The sequence below is a fragment of the Bison bison genome, unplaced genomic scaffold (assembly GCF_000754665.1).
Source record: "Bison bison bison isolate TAMUID 2011002044 unplaced genomic scaffold, Bison_UMD1.0 scf7180017864213, whole genome shotgun sequence".
Lineage (NCBI taxonomy): Eukaryota > Metazoa > Chordata > Mammalia > Artiodactyla > Bovidae > Bison > Bison bison.
In genome coordinates, this window is record NW_011494785.1 from 4,112,015 (window position 1) to 4,128,417 (window position 16,403).

The following is a 16,403-nucleotide window of genomic DNA, read 5'->3' on the forward strand; positions in this document are numbered from 1 at the left end:
GGACTCTCAAGGTCTTCTCCAACACCACAGTTCAAAAGCATCAATTCTTAGGCACTCAGCTTTCTTTATAGTCCAACTCTCACATCCATACATGACCACTGGAAAAACCATAGCCTTGACTAGACGGACCTTTGTTGGCAAAGTAATGTCTCTGCTTTTGAATATGCTGTCTAGGTTGGTTATAACTTTCCTTCCAAGGAGCAAGCGTCTTTTAATTTCATGGCTGCAATCACCATCTGCAGTAATTTTGGAGCCCAAAAAATAAAGTCAGCCACTGTTTCCACTGTTTCCCCATCTATTTGCCATGAAGTGATGGGACCGGATGCCATGATCTTAGTTTTCTGAATGTTGAGCTTTAAGCCAACTTTTTCGGTCTCCTCTTTCACTTTCATCAAAAGGCTCTTTTGTTCTTTGCTTTCTGCCATAAGGGTGGTGTCATCTGCATATCCGAGGTTATTGATATTTCTCCTGGCACATTACCATATGTAAAATAGATGACCCATGCGAGTTTGGTGTATGATGCTGGGCACCCAAAGCTGGTGCTCTGGGACAACCTAGAGGGATAAGGTGGGGAGGGAGGTGGGAGGGGTGTTCAGGATGGAGGAGACACATGTATGCCTGTTCATACATGGTTCATACTGATGTATGGCAAAACCCATCACAATATTGTAAAGTAATTATCCTCCAATTAAAATAAATAAATAATTTTTTTAAAAAGAGAGACATAAGTAGAGCCAGGCACAAGTTAAAGGTGACAGATTGAACTCGAAACTGTCACAGTATGGGAGAAAGACCATGGTATAGAGCTAAGCTCAGTTCCAAAGACAGCAAAGGCAGCTGGGGATTCACAGTGCATAGGCAGAGTGAGGGGTCAGCGGATGGGAAGTGACCAGGAGGAGCCATCAGGCTGGGGGACTCCTGCCAGCAAAGCCTAACAGGACCCTGGCTACCTATCAGGTTCAACTATCAAGGATAGGGGGAATTCTATAAGCAGACTTAACAGGATTCTTCCTAAAACCTGGGCTGGGCAGGCCAAGGACAGGGCTTAAGGACAAGGCCTAGTCAAAAAGAGAGCTCAGAGGAGCCCATCCAGAGTTTGGTCCAGGAGCAGGTGTTCCTTGTCCCTTCCCAGCAAACATAAGGACAAGGCATGGTGAGACCATGGTGAGAGTCCATTGACCATAGGGCAAGTCATCTTGCCTTCTGCGTGACTTCCAGGAGCCAGAGAATTTGGCCGGAAGTGAAGACAAGTCTGTGGGAAAGAATGTGGGTGTGAGACACACAGGAACCCCTGTGTGTGAGAATGTGGTGCATTATGTTTTCAGAGTTGTGTTTTCATGCCTGTGTCTACAAGGAGATGGTCTTCAGTCACCACACAGAGTCAAGGAACAGGTGACCCAATCGTCCCCAGGCAGAGACAAGGCAGTGCCTGTCCACCCTCCCCTCCCACGGTGTGAATCACATGTCCCCCTGCCCCAGCCACTAACCCAGAGCCCCCGGGGCCTAGGCAGAGACGGGGCTCCATCATTAGTGGTGTCTGAGCAGGGTTAGTGGGGGACAAGCATCTCTCCTGTGAGCTCGTGCAGAAAGTCAGGACCAGCTCCGGAACATTCTTCCTCCTTTTGCCCCCCTCCCCTGTCCTCATCTCACATCACCAGCCCCAGAATCCTGCTTCCCTAAAACATCTCTCTGCGTTGAACTAGTATGACCTGTTTCTGCCTGCCAGCTGGCCCGCCATGGAAACAGCAGAGACCTTGATGCGGTGGGATAAACCTGCAAAAGTCTCAATAAACACAACAGCAGCAGACGGCTAATGTCTGCGTAGAAACCCAGGGGCACCAATCTCCAGCTAAGACCTCTGCCTGCCAGATTCCCCACAGTCTTCCCCAGACAGCATCCCCAGGAGAAAATGTAGGCTGGACGAGGAAAGACTGGCCGGTGAGATAGACAGGCTGTCTGGGCTGACCCTGGCTTTGCAACAGCAGTGGACTCTGTGACCTTCAGGTCTCGGCGTCTCTTTCCCCATCTGTGCAGGGGGGTAATCAGACCTGGCTCATCTCCCCAGGTTCTGCAAGGCTCAGATGAGATCATGCCTGGGAGGTGCGAAGGAAACCCTGAGGGGCCACCCCCAGAGTGGGAAAGAAAAGCCCCCACTGCACCCCACTGTCCAGCTCCCTCTCCCAGAGTCACTCACACACACACCTGGGCAAAATGCTGGTGTCTACCTGCTGTGGCCTGTGTTTGTGGGCTGTGCTCTTTCCTCTGTGTCTGCTTGGCTGGCGGTGTCTCTACCAGTGCTGGTGTGGAGGTCCTAGGATGCTTCGGCCTCCGGGCAGCTCTTGGCTCCTAGGGGCCAGTGGTGCCAGTCTCACTCTCACGCAGCACCCGCTGTGGTGTCCTGGGGGTTCATTTAAAAACATTTATGTATTTGCTTTTTTGGCTGTGCTAGGTCTTCGTTGTGGTCCACGGGATCTGTAGTTACAGCAGGGAACTCTTAGTTGCGATAGGTGGGATCGAGTTCCCTGACCAGGGATAGAACCCGGGCCCCCTGCATTGGGAGCGTGGAGTCTTAGCCCTGGACCCCCAGGGAAGTCGCTGTCCTAGGGGCATCTTGAGGAAGCTGTTGCAGAGGTTCCTGCACCTTTGCAGCAAAGTGGTTTCCGTCCGAACTATAGTGCTTGCCCCGATCCATGACATGATTTCACTTTTAATGTTCCCGTTACCCAGGGTCAACCACAGTCTGAAAATATTAAATTGAACATTCCAGAAGTGAGCGATTCATAAGCTTTCAGTTGTGTGCTGTTCTGATCAGTGTGATGAAATCTCTCACTGTCCAGTCCTGCCCAGGAGGTGGGCCACCCTCTTTCTCCCCCACATCCCGCCCCGTTGGTCTCCTAGTGGCCATCTCGGCTATCAGACTGTCCTGGCATTGCACTGCTTGTGTTCAGGTGACTCTTACTCAACTTAATACTGTCCCTGAAGTGCAAGAGTAGTAATGCTGGGGATGTGAATTTGCCAAAGCGAAGCCTTAACGCGTTGCCTCCTTTTGACCATGCTATGTGGCCTGTGGGATCTTAGTTCCCCAGAGCAGGGATCGAACCTGTGCTCCCAGTAGTGGAAGTGCAAGGTCTTAACCACTGGACCACCAGGGAAGTCCCTTAAAGTGCTTCTTTTAAGTGAAGAGATGAAACCTAATAAAGAAAAAAAAAATCATATACCAAGGTTGCTAAGACCTACAGCAAGAGCAAATCTTCTACTCCTGAAATTGTGAAGAAGGGAAAAGAAATTTGTACTGGTTTTGCTGTCAAACCTGAAACTGCTCAAGTTATAGCTTCAGTGCATGATAAGTGCTCAGTTAAGACGGCAAAGGCATTCACTTTGTACAGTAAAATATTTGTACAGAGTGACTCATATAACTTTTATTACGATACACTGTATTATTGTTCTATTTTACTTTCCATATTGTTAATCTCTCACCGTGTCTAATTAAACTTAATCATAGGTGTGTAGGAATAAACAGCATATATATGTAGTTTGATACTCTGTGTGGTTTTAGGATATCTGCTGTGGGGGGGTCTTAAACATACTCCTCATGGACAGGGGGTTGACTGTGTTTGCTGCCCAGATAACTGGGGTTCCATTTCCTCACCTGAAATGAGGACTAGGTGGTCTTGTTTTTTTTCTTGGCTGCGCCGAGTTTTAATTGTGGCATGTGGGATCTAGTTCCCTGACCAGGGATCAAGCCCAGGCCCCCTGCACTGGAAGCCCAGGGTCCCAGCCACTGGACCCCCAGGGAAGTCCCGAGTAGGTGGTCTTGAAAGCCCCTCCCAGCTCCTGGAAGCCTGTGATTCTGGCTCATGTTTCCACATATCAAAGTCTCCATCCTGCTCACCTGGGAGCGGCCCCAGCCCCCCGTGGACATCAGTGCTGACGGCTGAATTCTGACTCTCCCACCCCACCCTTGGCAGCCCCTCTGCGTGATGGTGAATGCGCGCGTGTCCCCTCGCTCTCACTGTGGTGTGGCTGGGACCTTCTCGGGTTGTGTGTGAGGGCACAGGCGTCAGCCGGCTCACAGCCTCCAGGTCAGTCCAGGAGGAGCCGGTCCTCGAATCTCACGACTCAGGCTGTTGCTAGATCCGATTGGTGGGCGCCAGGTCCTGGCTCACCCTTCCCTGCCCCCACCCCTATCTCTGGCCCATCCAGCTGCCCAGCAACTAGCGGTGGGCAGGGGGAGGGCCTCCCAGTCAGACAACCCCGCTGGCTCCCTGGCTTGGAGGAGGGAAAGTTGCGGAGGGAAAAAGCTTAGCTCCACCATCCTGTGAGACTCTTCCTTGGTTTTTGGGCAAATTAGGCCTGGAGAGGCAGCCTGTGGTGGTCACCGCGGCAGGACAAAGCTCCGCTTTCACCCGGCCTGGCTCCCTCTCTGACTTAGGAAAGACAGCAAATCCCAACAGGAGATGAGCTCATGTCCTCGCTTTCTGCCATGTTGACCTTGGCCAAGGTGTAACTGTCTCCCAACACCCCCACCCCCACAGCCAGCCGTGAGGAGCAGCAGAAGGAATACCATTCCCTCAGTTTTCCTGCCCTGAGTCTCATGGATATATGCGGTCTTCGGGTCATACTGACCTTGTTCCTCTCTTCCTCTTTCCTCTCCTCAGGGTACGGCAGCTGGAGGGAGCTGGCCAAGGCTCTGGCCAGCAGAAACATTCCGGCTGTGGACCCAAATCTGCAGTTCTACCGTCCCCAGAGGCTGGGCCCCAAGGTACGTGGCAGGGTCAGCTGTCCCCTTGCTGCTGCCTTAACTCGGGTCCCCCACCACCCACCCACATAGCCCTGAGGGCATCCTCCACTTTCCCGTGTTAGGAGAAGCAGAGCAGAGGGACGCCCTGGATGGCAGACTGGCGTCCTGGGCTCTCCTACCTTGTGGGTAGAGATATCCATCCTGCCCTCCCTCCTCAAAGCCTTTATTATGTCTTCAAGATGCCCAAGTCTGAGCTGTCCAGGGATGTGGCCTCCATCTCTGCAAGAACAGGGGCTGGAGGAAGGACCAGCACGTCTCGCCTCCTGCTAGGATGACTGGGCTGGTCCTCCAGTCACAATCCCGGATGCTGGCAGCCAAGAGTCACAGATGATGTGGTAGACAGACACCCCTCCCTGAAAATAGCTGCAAATAATGGAGCGTTTTCCTGATAGTGTTTCTTGGGCTGCTGGTCCCCAGAAGCAGCTCTGGGTGGGGGTTTGGGAACTCAAGGTCAGTTCAGCTTGGAGCCGTAAGGTTGAGCTTCTGAGCCTAGAACAGATACTGCCCCCAAGGCTGGACCAGAGCCTAACTGACCCCATGGACCTACAGGGTAGGGAAGAGTTGGGGTGTCCCCAGGGGGACAAATGTTAGGATAAATGAGTTGCACCCTAAGGGGGTGTAGAGGAAGAGGGAGGCAGGGTCCCTGTCCTCAGGAGAGCCTGGTCTAATTAGAAAAGAATGCTTTTGGTATGGGAAGACTGAGAAAAGTCAGGAAAGCAGAAACATCCCAGAAGTATATGTTGGAGGTGTGTTGGTGAGGGACAGTGTGTGGGCCAGAAACAGGAATGTCCTTAAGTTGACAAGCTTCCGACAGCGGGACTATGTCTCTTGACCCTCTGCACCCCCTCAGGCACATTCAAGGGGCCCCGGTCCTATCGCCCCCTTCATATTCCCACCAAGTTCATTCTTCTCTGTTCTGTCAGGACCCAGGCTCAGCACGTGGTGGGAGTGGAAACAGCAGCTACCTGAAGTGGAATAAGCCGGTGCCCTGGCTCTCAGAGGTGAGGCTGCTCCTTGAAAGGCAGGGTTAAAAAAACAGTGTTGATATTAGTAGGTCACTCCAGAGGCCACAGAGCATTTTATTCTAGTGGTTATTATTAAAGTTTTTCATCTAGGGGCTTCCCTGGCGGTCCAGTGGTTAAGACTCTGCACTTCCACTGTAGGGGGTTTGGGATTGATCCCTGGTTGGGGAACTAAGATCCCACATGCAGCTCAGTGAGCCAAAAAAAAAGTTTTTTGTCGTCTAATTTGAAGAAAAAAGTTAGAGTCCAGGCTCACTGAATTTTCTTCCTTAACTAACAGACAGAAGTGGTTTTTATTAAAGTTTTCCACCTAGGGGCTTCCCAGGTGGCTCGGTGGTAAAGAATCCACCTGCCAATGCAGGAGGTTCAATCCTGGGCTGGGAAGATTCCCCTGGAATCCACTCCAGTATGCTTGCTGGAAAATCCTGTGGACAGAGGAACCTGGCAGGCTACAGTCCATGGGGTCACACAGAGTGAGACACGAGTGAGCAGCTAAGCACAAAAGTACTACCGTGTGCCGGGCTTTGTGTGTAACCTGTCAGCTTTATGACCCGGTGGGACAGTGTAGTGTCCTCATTTTATGGGTGAGAAAAGTAAAGCTCAAGAAAGCTATGGGACTTTCATGTCTATGCCAGTCCCCAGTCGTAAAATTCGGCTTCCCAAACTGTCTTTCTTGGACCATTAAGTCCCATAAGATACTCCAGTCAGAAAGGAATCCACTGTGAAATATGATTTAAAATCTATAGACATCCACTTCCTGAAAATACATGTTAGTACATGAAAGATGCTGAGTTCTGTCATCCTCTATTTGACTTCATTTCTCCCAGCACGCACCAAACTTAGTCACCTCCCAAACTGCCTTTTTCCATTCAACTTTGGTGCTCTATGAAACCAGTGCACTGAGGGACTATATGCTAGGAAACTCTTGCTTTAGAAAATTTTTATAGGAAGCGGTCAAACGTGTGAATAAAAATTGTCATAACCATCATCACACCTCTTGTTTATGTTGGACTGGACAGATTCTTTTTCTCTTGGTATAGAAACGGAGGCTCGCAGGTTTATTACAGACACAAGATTACCCGGAGTAAACGCTTGTGCAGACATTCCAGAGCAGCATAGTGATTTGGGGGTGAACATTTTAAATTTGGGCGTCGGACCGTGCAACTTGTCCAGGCCTCTCTTGGCCGGGTGGTGGCGGCCAGCCAGTTGTCTTCATCCACACCTATCACAGGTTGGTCTCTACTGCCTGGGTGATTTCCTTTCCAGTCCACCCATTTGCTGCGGGGCGAGAGTGAAGGCAGTGGTGTTATGCGAAATATGATGGTAGGTTATCTACCGTGAAATTGCCTCTGGTTAAATCCTGAGAGAGTGGATTACATCACTGGCACACCTGTACCAGGTGACATCATCGGGTAATTAGGCCCCACCCCACCTGGAGATAGTACTGTGAAAACCACTGGTCCAGCGATTCAGCCTTCTCTCCTTTGAGGCCAGTTTGGATCATTTTTCTGAATGAACCAATTATTTTGAAAGATTTTAACTACATCATAGTCTGCATTTATTAATCATTAATTTTCCCGCTTTTCTTGGCCAGTCAAAGATGGAGATGTATATGATCTGCTTGCATGCTCTGTTGTGTCCAACTCTTTGTGACCCCATGGTCTATAGCCTGCCAGGCTCATCTGTCCATGGGATTTTCTAGGCAAGAATACTGAAGTGGGTTGCCATTTCCTCCTCCGGGGGATCTTCCCAATCTAGTGATCGAATCCCTGTCTCTCGCATTGTGGGCAGATTCTTTACCACTGAGCCGTCAGGGAAGCTCTGGAGATATATCTATATATATCTCGATGAAAACAGTAATAAGTAGTAAATAGTGATTAAAATGTGGTTAACTTTTAAAAGGAATAGTTGATCTTTTAGTAGGTGTGTTTAGCCTTTTGGTGGTAAATGCCTGATTTCCACTGACTTTGGTATTTTATTATTAAAAGTGGCTTCTTACAGCGAATTCCCTGGCAGTCCAGTGGTTAGGACTCCATGCTCTCACTGCCGAGGACCGGGATTCAGTCCCTGGCTGGGGGAACTAAGATCCTACAAGCCACGCAAAACAGCCAAAAAAAAAAAGAAGAAGAAAAGAAAGTGGCTTATAAAATCCTCCTCACATCTCTCATGAATCTTCAGGGAATCACCAATCCAGTCTTTTCATTTCACCAATGAGGGCACGTAGGTCCTCACACATGCAGCCGTCCAGCTGCAGTGGGGCCCTCCCCTCCAGCCCTCCGTGGGGACCTCTATTCCCTCTCCTTGCCTGTCTCCTGCCTTTGGACCTACAGTTTCAGCAGGAAGGGCTTTACTGCACATCTGCTGGCTGTCCAGGGCTGTCAGGCTGCACTATTATCTCCCCTTTCTGGGCAATGGCTTCCAAAGGGGTTGACCAGTCACTCCGCAAGGTGGCATAGCTCCTGCGCCCTCCCCTGTGGGTGAACATGGACAGAACACGGGAAGGCTGCCTGTGGTCTCTTCTTTGCCCAGCTCCCCTCCCCAGCCTTCAGCTGGCAGCTCAGAGTCTCAGAGGCCAGAAGTGGCTCTCCAGCGCAGCAGGCTTAGTCATCACTCTGCTGTTCAGATAGGGAGTGGACAGCTGGCGGGCTGGGCTTCATGACATAACTGCCCTCAGAAACTGTCCTGTCAGCTAAAATCATGAGACTCTGACTAGCGAACCCCACTAATTAACAAACCTCAATGGCAGTGCATTCACTTACCGTCGGTATTCGGTCTACTGACCGAACACTGTCTGCTACTCTGCTCCCCCTACAAAGCCAACATCGTTACAGGAAAGAAATGTGGTGGATATAGAGTCAGATCAAAGCAAGTTGGAGTCCACGGGTCATGTCGCGTGGGCTCTGTGACTTGGTATCTCTCTCCCAAGGGCTGGGATTCTGACTTCCCTTCTCAGGCCCTACCCCACCCCTTTTTTTCCTCTAACAGTTTTATTGAGATATAGTTCATATACCGTGTAATTCATAATTTTAAAAATATGAATTTGTTGTCAGTGATGGGTCTTAGTTGCAGCACTCCAGCTTAGTTGCTGCAGTTGCATGTGGGATGTTGGTTTTCTGACCAGCGATTGAACCTGGGTCCCCTGCATTGGAAGGTGGATTCTTACCCTCTGGACCACCAGGGAAGTCCCTATAATTCACCCAATTAATGTGTACAAGTCAATAGCACTTAGTATATTCATAGAGTTGTCATCCGTAACTATCAATTTAATATTAATAGGTTTTCGTCACCACTAAGGGAAGCCCCTCACCTAATAGCCTCACTACCCCCAGTCCCCAGACCCCAGGAAATGCTAGTCTAATCTGTCTCTCTGGATCTTCCCATTCAGATAGACTCTATATGAGGACTCTCTTCCTATAGAGAGACTTGTACTGTACGTGGCCGTCTTGTCTGGCTTGTGTTACTTAGCATTATGTTTTCAAGGCCCATCCGTGTGGCAGCGTTTGTATCAGAACTTCATTCCTTTTTCTGGCTGAGTAATCTTCCCCTGTGTGGACGGACCTCGCTATCTCATCCTCGGAAATGGGTGTTTGGGCTGTTTCTGCTTTCAGCTCCTGGGAGTAATGCTGCTGTGGACGTTTGTGTGCAGATCAGACCTGCCTTTTGTCAGGGCCCTGAACTCCCACCGTCACACATGCGGAAGTACGAGCCACCTGTGCCAGGGTTACTGCAGAGGCTGAGATGCAGAGGGTTAGGGTTAGGGTTACCCCCCTCAAACGGGGGTAATGTCCCCCACTAGGATTTCACTAGATGGGGCTCTGGTCGCTTCCTCCGTCCAGAGAAATCTCTTATCCAGAGTTGGGAGCCCCTTGATTCCCAAGGGGAGCTCACTTGAGGGGCAGGTGTGAGTAAGAATCAAGAGGCAGTAGAGACTCTAAACAGGAGTTCGGAGTACAGGCCTCAATTGTCCTGCTGGGTGGAGGTCACATGGTCCTGCCAGGTGTGCTGGTCTTGAAAGTGTGAATCTGGCCAAGCAGCAGCCTGGTCCACGCTCCCACCAGTGCTGGGCTGCCCCACTGCCCCGGGGGGTGGACCACCTTCACACCCTCTGCGTCTCAGCCTCTGCAGTAACCTGGCACAGGTGGCTCATACTTCTGCATGTCTCTCTCCTCCAGGGACCCCTTTCCATCTTTGCATCAACACTGGTACAAACATCTCCAGTGCTTATAGGATAAATGAAGGAACATATGGCGCCAGGCTTAGCTGCTCTGAGCACTTGTTCCCTTGGATAATTAAGATGTGCAAGGAGTCCCGAGGAGGGAGCTGTAACTCTGCCTGGAGAAATTGTAGACGCCTAGAGAGGGATTTGAGAAGAGCCTTAAAGGATGAACTAGAATTTGCTGGGTGGGGAAGAAAGGAAAAGGCCTTCCAACCAGGAATCTGTTTGCAAAGGCAGAGAGGAGTGTGTGTGGGTGGAGGGCAGGTGTGACTGGGAGAGGGGTGAGGCGAGGCCGGGAAGCCAGGTTTTGTCCAGAAGCCTCTGGGAACCCTCAGAGGTGTAAAGCGGCAGAGTGGCATGGTCAGATCTGTCTTTAGAAACTTTTTTTTCCCCCCAGTTTCTATTTATTTATTTGGCTGCACCAAGTCTCAGTTGCAGCATGTGGGGTCTTAGGTCTTCTTTGCAGCCTGCGGGATCTTTAGTTACAGCGTGTGAACTCTTATTTGCAGTGGAGTCTTAGCCACTGGATTGTGAGGCCAGTCCCCGGATCTGTCTTTAGAAAGACACTTCTGCAGGCAGTGTGAGGAAATCCGTGGTGGGAGACGCCTCCATCCTATTGGGAGGCTCTGTGAGGCCAGCGAGGCCTGGCAGAGGCCCTGTCGTGGTGCAAGGCCGTGGACGTTCCCAGGTGAGCACCCACAGGCAGTATTCACACCCCTAGATGCCCTCCCATTTCCACAGGTTCATTGCTGTGTGTCCTTGGGGAGTCAGTTTACCTCTCTGGGCTTTAATAGTGTCAACTCTGAGAGGAAAAGGTTCAACAGGTATTTTCTCCGCTGCTTGTGGCTGGACGTTTCATGTCTGTCTATGGCCATGGATGTGCTCTGGCCCTGGCGGTAACCAGTGCTCCTCCCTGGGCCTTAATCCTGCTGGATGGTGAGAAGGGGGCAAGGGGCAGTGCTGACCAGCCTGAGTCCTACATCCCTGCCCGACACAATGTCTCCAAAGCTTCAGTTCAGTTCAGTTCAGTCACTCAGTCGTGTCCAACTCTTTGCGACCCCATGAATCGCAGCATGCCAGGCTTCCCTGTCCATCACCAAGGCTTGGAGAGACACAAACCAAGGTGGGGTCACCATCAAGGCCTGGGGAGTAAGAAGGTTCTGACTAGTCCCTCAGGGGACCCCCACCTGGAGCCTAAGAGGGGTGAGGGGTGGCTGGAGGGTGGGCTTTGGACTGAATCAGGGCTTTACCCCCCGGGATGTGGACACTTCATCCACCTGCCTGGGTTTCCCCTGTGGCTCAGGCCATGGGGCAGATGAGGGCAGCCAGCTCCCTCCTCCCTCGCCCTTCCCCTGTCCCAGCCCCTGTGGCCTCTGGCCTCCTGGCTGAACAAGCAGATTTCTGGGGGTGTCCCCCTCCACCCTTTGTTTTCTGTGGACTCAAGAGTCTCCCGGAGAGGGGCAGGGAGGGGCGCAGCTTGGAGGAGACAACTGAGTCTTGTAAATAGGACTCAGGAATTTCCCCAGAAGTGGCACAATGTCCCCATTCTTTTCTTCCAAGCAGCCCCAGGCCGCCCCCAACCTAGCAGCCTGCATTCTCTCTCCCACCCACCCCAGCCCCACACTCACATTCCAGGGAGCGATGGCTGCTCCCCAAGGTCCCCAGGCTGCTGAGCGCGGGAGGAGCCAAGTTCTGAGGGGATGGGGTGACAGGCTCTCCAAGTGAGGACGGGGGACCCCTCCAGCTGCACCTCAGGTCTTGGCAGTCCCATTGCGGGGTGGGCTCTGACCAGTCCCTTCTCTCTCCCACCACCACCATCCCTCCCTCCAGAGCTCTTGCTGAAGGCCTTCTATGTGGGAAGGGCTTCCAGTTCAGGTAGCCCCTCCTCTGTCTCCCTAAGGCCACTGGGATTTGGTATCTGATGGGGGGAAGGAAGGGCCTGTTCGTGTGGCCTGATGGGGTCCACCTCCCATAATCTAGAGATGGGGGGCATGGGGAGAGGGGAGAATAAGATGGGATCACCTGAAGCGCTGTGTTCAGGTGATTCGGGACAGGTTCCCCCTCCCACCCCTCCCCAACTCTCCACCCTTCCACCCACTGGAGTCCTGGCTTCCTGCCCATTCCCTCTCCCCCAGGGGGTCCCTGTGCTTCCCAGCTCAGTCCTGTGCCCACCAGCCCCTAGCCTAGGAGGGGAGGGGACCTGCTTGCTCCTACTTTCCCTTGGCTGGCCCTGAGCCCCAGGCACCTGAGCGGTGGTCCATGAGAGGCTCTGACTCTCTGGTGAGCCAGCCTCAGGACCTTCTGCCAGCTGAGGGGGCAGCTCAAAGACCAGGGGGGTGAGGTTTCACCCAGGCCAGACAGCCATGCGGCTTTCCTCTTTTGAGACTGAAGGCGTGCGTGTGTGCTAAGTCGCTTCAGTCATGTCTGACTCTTTGCAACTCCATGGACTGTAGCCCACCAGGCTCCTCTGTCCGTGGGATTTTCCAGGCAAGAATACTGGAGTGGGTTGCCATGCCCTCCTCCATGAGACCAAAGGGAAAGGGGCCAAACCGGTTGAAACCCGGCCTGGCGCCTCCCTCCCGCCACTCTGTCCTGCCCCGTAACCCCCCTTGCCTGGGGGGTGCAGACCAGCCCCCTTCCTGTGTGGGAAGAGCCGGGAGTGTATGTGTGTGTGTGTGCATGTACCTGCGTGTGTGCATCTGTATGTGAGCACGTGCAAGCCCAGAAAAACAGACCAGGCCTCGGGGCCAGGCCACGCAGCCACGGACGCGAGGATGGGAAAGGGGCCAATGTGGACTGTGACCTTGAACAGTGAGGCGCGCTGGGCTGGGCAGGCCAGGCCTCTGTCTCACACTCACTCCTCCCCACCCCCGCAGTTCCGCGGCCGTGTCAACCTGCACGTGTTTGAGGACTGGTGTGGCAGCTCCGTCCAGCAGCTGCGGAGGAACCTCCACTTCCCCCTGTACCCCCACGTGAGTGCCTCCTGCCCCCTCCTGCCCCGCTCCTGGCTCTCACCACTCCTCTCCCCCCGTGACTTCTGCCTTCCTCCTCTTCCCTTGTTTTTTTTGGTTCACTTCCTTTCCTTTTATCCCATGGATGCCCTTCATCTGCCCACACTATCTCCCTTGTTCCCTCCTGAGAGATCCTGTCCATTTCCCTACCTTCCTCATGGCTCACAATATGGTTTCCCCAGGGGCCATCACATCCAGTTGTGCGGTTCTGCACTGTTCAAGGTCTGAATAAAGAAGCACGTGGGAGCCTGTACCCGGGTTCCACCTGCCTCCCTCCCATTGTCCCACCAGCCCTGAGCAGACCTGTTGCTTCACTTTCCTCTTCCCTCCCTGGGTAGTGATCCCCCACTTTCCTGGCACAGATCCGCACAACCCTAAGGAAGCTGGCTGTGTCTCCCAAGTGGACCAACTACGGCCTCCGCATCTTCGGCTACCTGCACCCCTTCACGGACGGTGAGGCCAGCCCCGCATCCTGCCCTTCCCCTTCCTGTCCGAGTTCTCGGGGTGCCTGGGCATGTGGCCTGCCCTGGGCTGGCTGGACTGTTAGCCCACTTTCAGGGGAGCAGGGTTTGGACGTGGTGAGGCCTCATGCACGCCCCCAGGTGGCCACTTCACACCCTGATTTGCACACCCTGATCCGAGACTACCTTACTCCTCTCTGTAAGTGTCCCCAGAGACTCCACGGAGTCTCCCAGGTATAGAAACCCCTGCTTTACAAAGCGGGCATGCTGGCACAAGGCCCCACAGAGAATTTAGTCTCTGAGACATGAGTGCCCCCTAGGGGAAGTCTCGTCCTGCCCTCACCTGGGAAAACCACCCCCCATGCCCAGGGGAGATCCAGTTTGCCATCGCTGCCGACGACAACGCAGAATTCTGGCTGAGCCGGGATGACCAGGTCTCCGGCCTGCGGCTGCTGGCCAGCGTGGGCAAGGTAGGGTCCGCTCAGCCCCACAGGCCCTCCCATCCCCCCAGGAGCCAGGTCACACGCCTCCATCAGGTCACTCTTACAGAGGCATGGACAGGATGTGGGAGGGAACAGACCTGGAGAAGACTCAGGTCTAGGCCACACCCATCCTGGTCCTGGTGCCGGGGATTCATGTGGTTTCTCGGGTTGCACTGGGGGGAGCACTTCGAGGAAAGACAGTTGCTTCTCGAGTGGTCCCGAGCCCCCTTCCATCCCTCAGCATTTCCCCTCCTCCGTCCTCCCACCTCCCTCCTTTCTCCTTGTCTCCTCACTCATCACTCCCACCCTCCCCCTCTCCCCACACCTCCAGACTGGAAAAGAGTGGACTGCCCCTGGAGAGTTCGCAAAATTCCGGAGTCAGATTTCGAAGCCAGTCAGGTGAGTATGGGTCGTGATGAGCAGCAAATCCTTCAACCTCCTTACGGAACAGAGGCAGGCTAGGAGCTGGGCTCCAGGAGGACCCCTCTGCCACCCACCCCCCATCACAGAGATCCAGCAAGCCAGGGCCCCCTGCATTTCAGGAGAATGACAGAGACCTTCTGGACCATCTTTCTTCACTTTACAGATGAAGACCTGAGGCCCAGAGAGGGCTGTGACTTAATGAGAGTCACATGGATATTGGGTGGCACTCAGGGCTGGGAAACAGAACGGGTCTCCTTTCTCTCTTCCCGTTTTCTCCATCTCTGGAAAGATCTACAGCTGTGCAGCCCAGAGTCCCCCTGCGCTTTCTGTGCTGCACAAAATTCTGAATGGCGGGGACCCCTGAGCAGGCTGGAGGGAAGGCCCGTAGTGGCTAGGGAGTGAACTAACCCAGCCTCAGAGCGCCACCTGGTGGTCTGCACACACACATGCATGCACACACGGTGAGAACATTTGTGGGTTGATGGTTCCTGGAGTGGCTGGGGCGGGAACTAGCCCAGCCTCAGAGCGCCACCTGGTGGTACACACGCACGCATGCACACACACCCACACCCACCCACCCACGAGAACATGTGTGGGCTTGATGGTGCCGGTGCTGGTGTTGATGGTGGTGAAACAGGCCAGCTCACACAGAGCACTGGCCGTGCCAGCCCCTGTGGTCACCACTGCCCATGCGGCTCAGGGGAGCAACTGAGAACCGGGGCTGAGACCCAACTTCCTGGGTCCAAACCCCAATGGGGCCACTTATTACCTGGTGACTTTGGGCAAATTACCCAAGATTTCTGCACCTCAGCATTCTCATCTACAAACAGGGGTAGCATGGGCTCCCCAGGTGGCTCAGTGATGAAGAGTCCACCTACCAAAGCACAGAAGACGCAGGTTCAATCCCTGGGTTGGGAAGATCCCTTGAAGTAGGAAATGGCAACCCGCTCCAGTATTCTTGCCTGGAAAATCCCGTGCACAGAGGAGCCTGGCGGGCTATAGTCTATAGGGTTGCAGAGTCAGACACAATTAAGTGTGTACACACACACACACACATGCACTTGGTGCTTACACATGGGAACAGCTCTCTGAGGATAGCACTGTTATTTCACGTGACTCCCTGAGTGTTCTGGGAGGTTTGTGCTGTCATTATCCCATCTCACGGGAGGGAAAACTGAGGCTGCCCCATCAGTAAGTGGTGATGGGGATTCTGACCCAGATGCTCAGCGGCAGGTCTGAGGGGCCAGGAGCAAGGAGGGAGGGGCGGGCGTGTGTGGTGCTGGGAGGCAGCCCCATACCGTCTCTCCCGCCAGCCTGGCAGCTGCCCGCCGGTACTACTTCGAGGTGCTGCACAAGCAGAACGACCAGGGCACCGACCACGTGGAAGTCGCGGTGAGTGTTCGCTGTCCCCTCGGCACCCACCTGGCCACCCCTCTGCCTGCTCCCTGAACCTTGTTCCCAATCAGCCACCTCCAACCCTTCATGTCCACCCTCGCCTCTTTCCAGTGGCGGCGGAATGACCCCGGGGCCAAGTTCAGCATTATCGACTCTGCTTCCCTGTCCCTCTTCACAAGTGAGTGTCCTGCCCAGCCTGGGGACGAGGCCAGGTGGGCCAGCCTGCCGGGCTCTGTCCGCTGGGGGGCCTGGCATGTGGAGGCCAGAACACGAATGTGAAGGGTGCGGGATGAGGAGCAGAGGCCAAAGGAGCGCCTTGGTCAGAGGTCCTGAGCCCCCGGGGGTCAGTGACCTGGGAGAACCCTCTGCATGCTCTTGGAGTCCTTACCCCAGAACAATGCCCATCCACCTCCACACAGCATTGTCTGCATGATTCCAAGGCGCTCCAGAAACTGTGAGGCTCAGTCCAGGTGAAAAAAACTTCAGAGGGAGGCCAGGACCCTGCTTTGCAGATGAGCCGCCATGGTTCTTGCACAGCCGTGGCCAGGGGGAGAAAGCGTGCTGACCTGCTTTCCGGCTGCAGCCCGTGGAC

General features: G+C 53.7%; 1 protein-coding gene across 1 annotated transcript in view; it reads left to right on the plus strand.

Moving 5' to 3' along the window:
* Positions 1-16,403, plus strand: part of B4GALNT3 (beta-1,4-N-acetyl-galactosaminyl transferase 3) — a 33,540-nt gene that overhangs the window by 4,320 nt on the left and 12,817 nt on the right. Inside the window, exons 2-9 of the mRNA XM_010845213.1 lie at positions 4,659-4,762; positions 5,725-5,802; positions 12,916-13,011; positions 13,413-13,503; positions 13,881-13,981; positions 14,325-14,392; positions 15,730-15,808; positions 15,923-15,989. Of these exons, the coding sequence (XP_010843515.1) occupies positions 4,659-4,762; positions 5,725-5,802; positions 12,916-13,011; positions 13,413-13,503; positions 13,881-13,981; positions 14,325-14,392; positions 15,730-15,808; positions 15,923-15,989 (684 nt within the window). The remainder of the gene's footprint in view (positions 1-4,658; positions 4,763-5,724; positions 5,803-12,915; positions 13,012-13,412; positions 13,504-13,880; positions 13,982-14,324; positions 14,393-15,729; positions 15,809-15,922; positions 15,990-16,403) is intronic.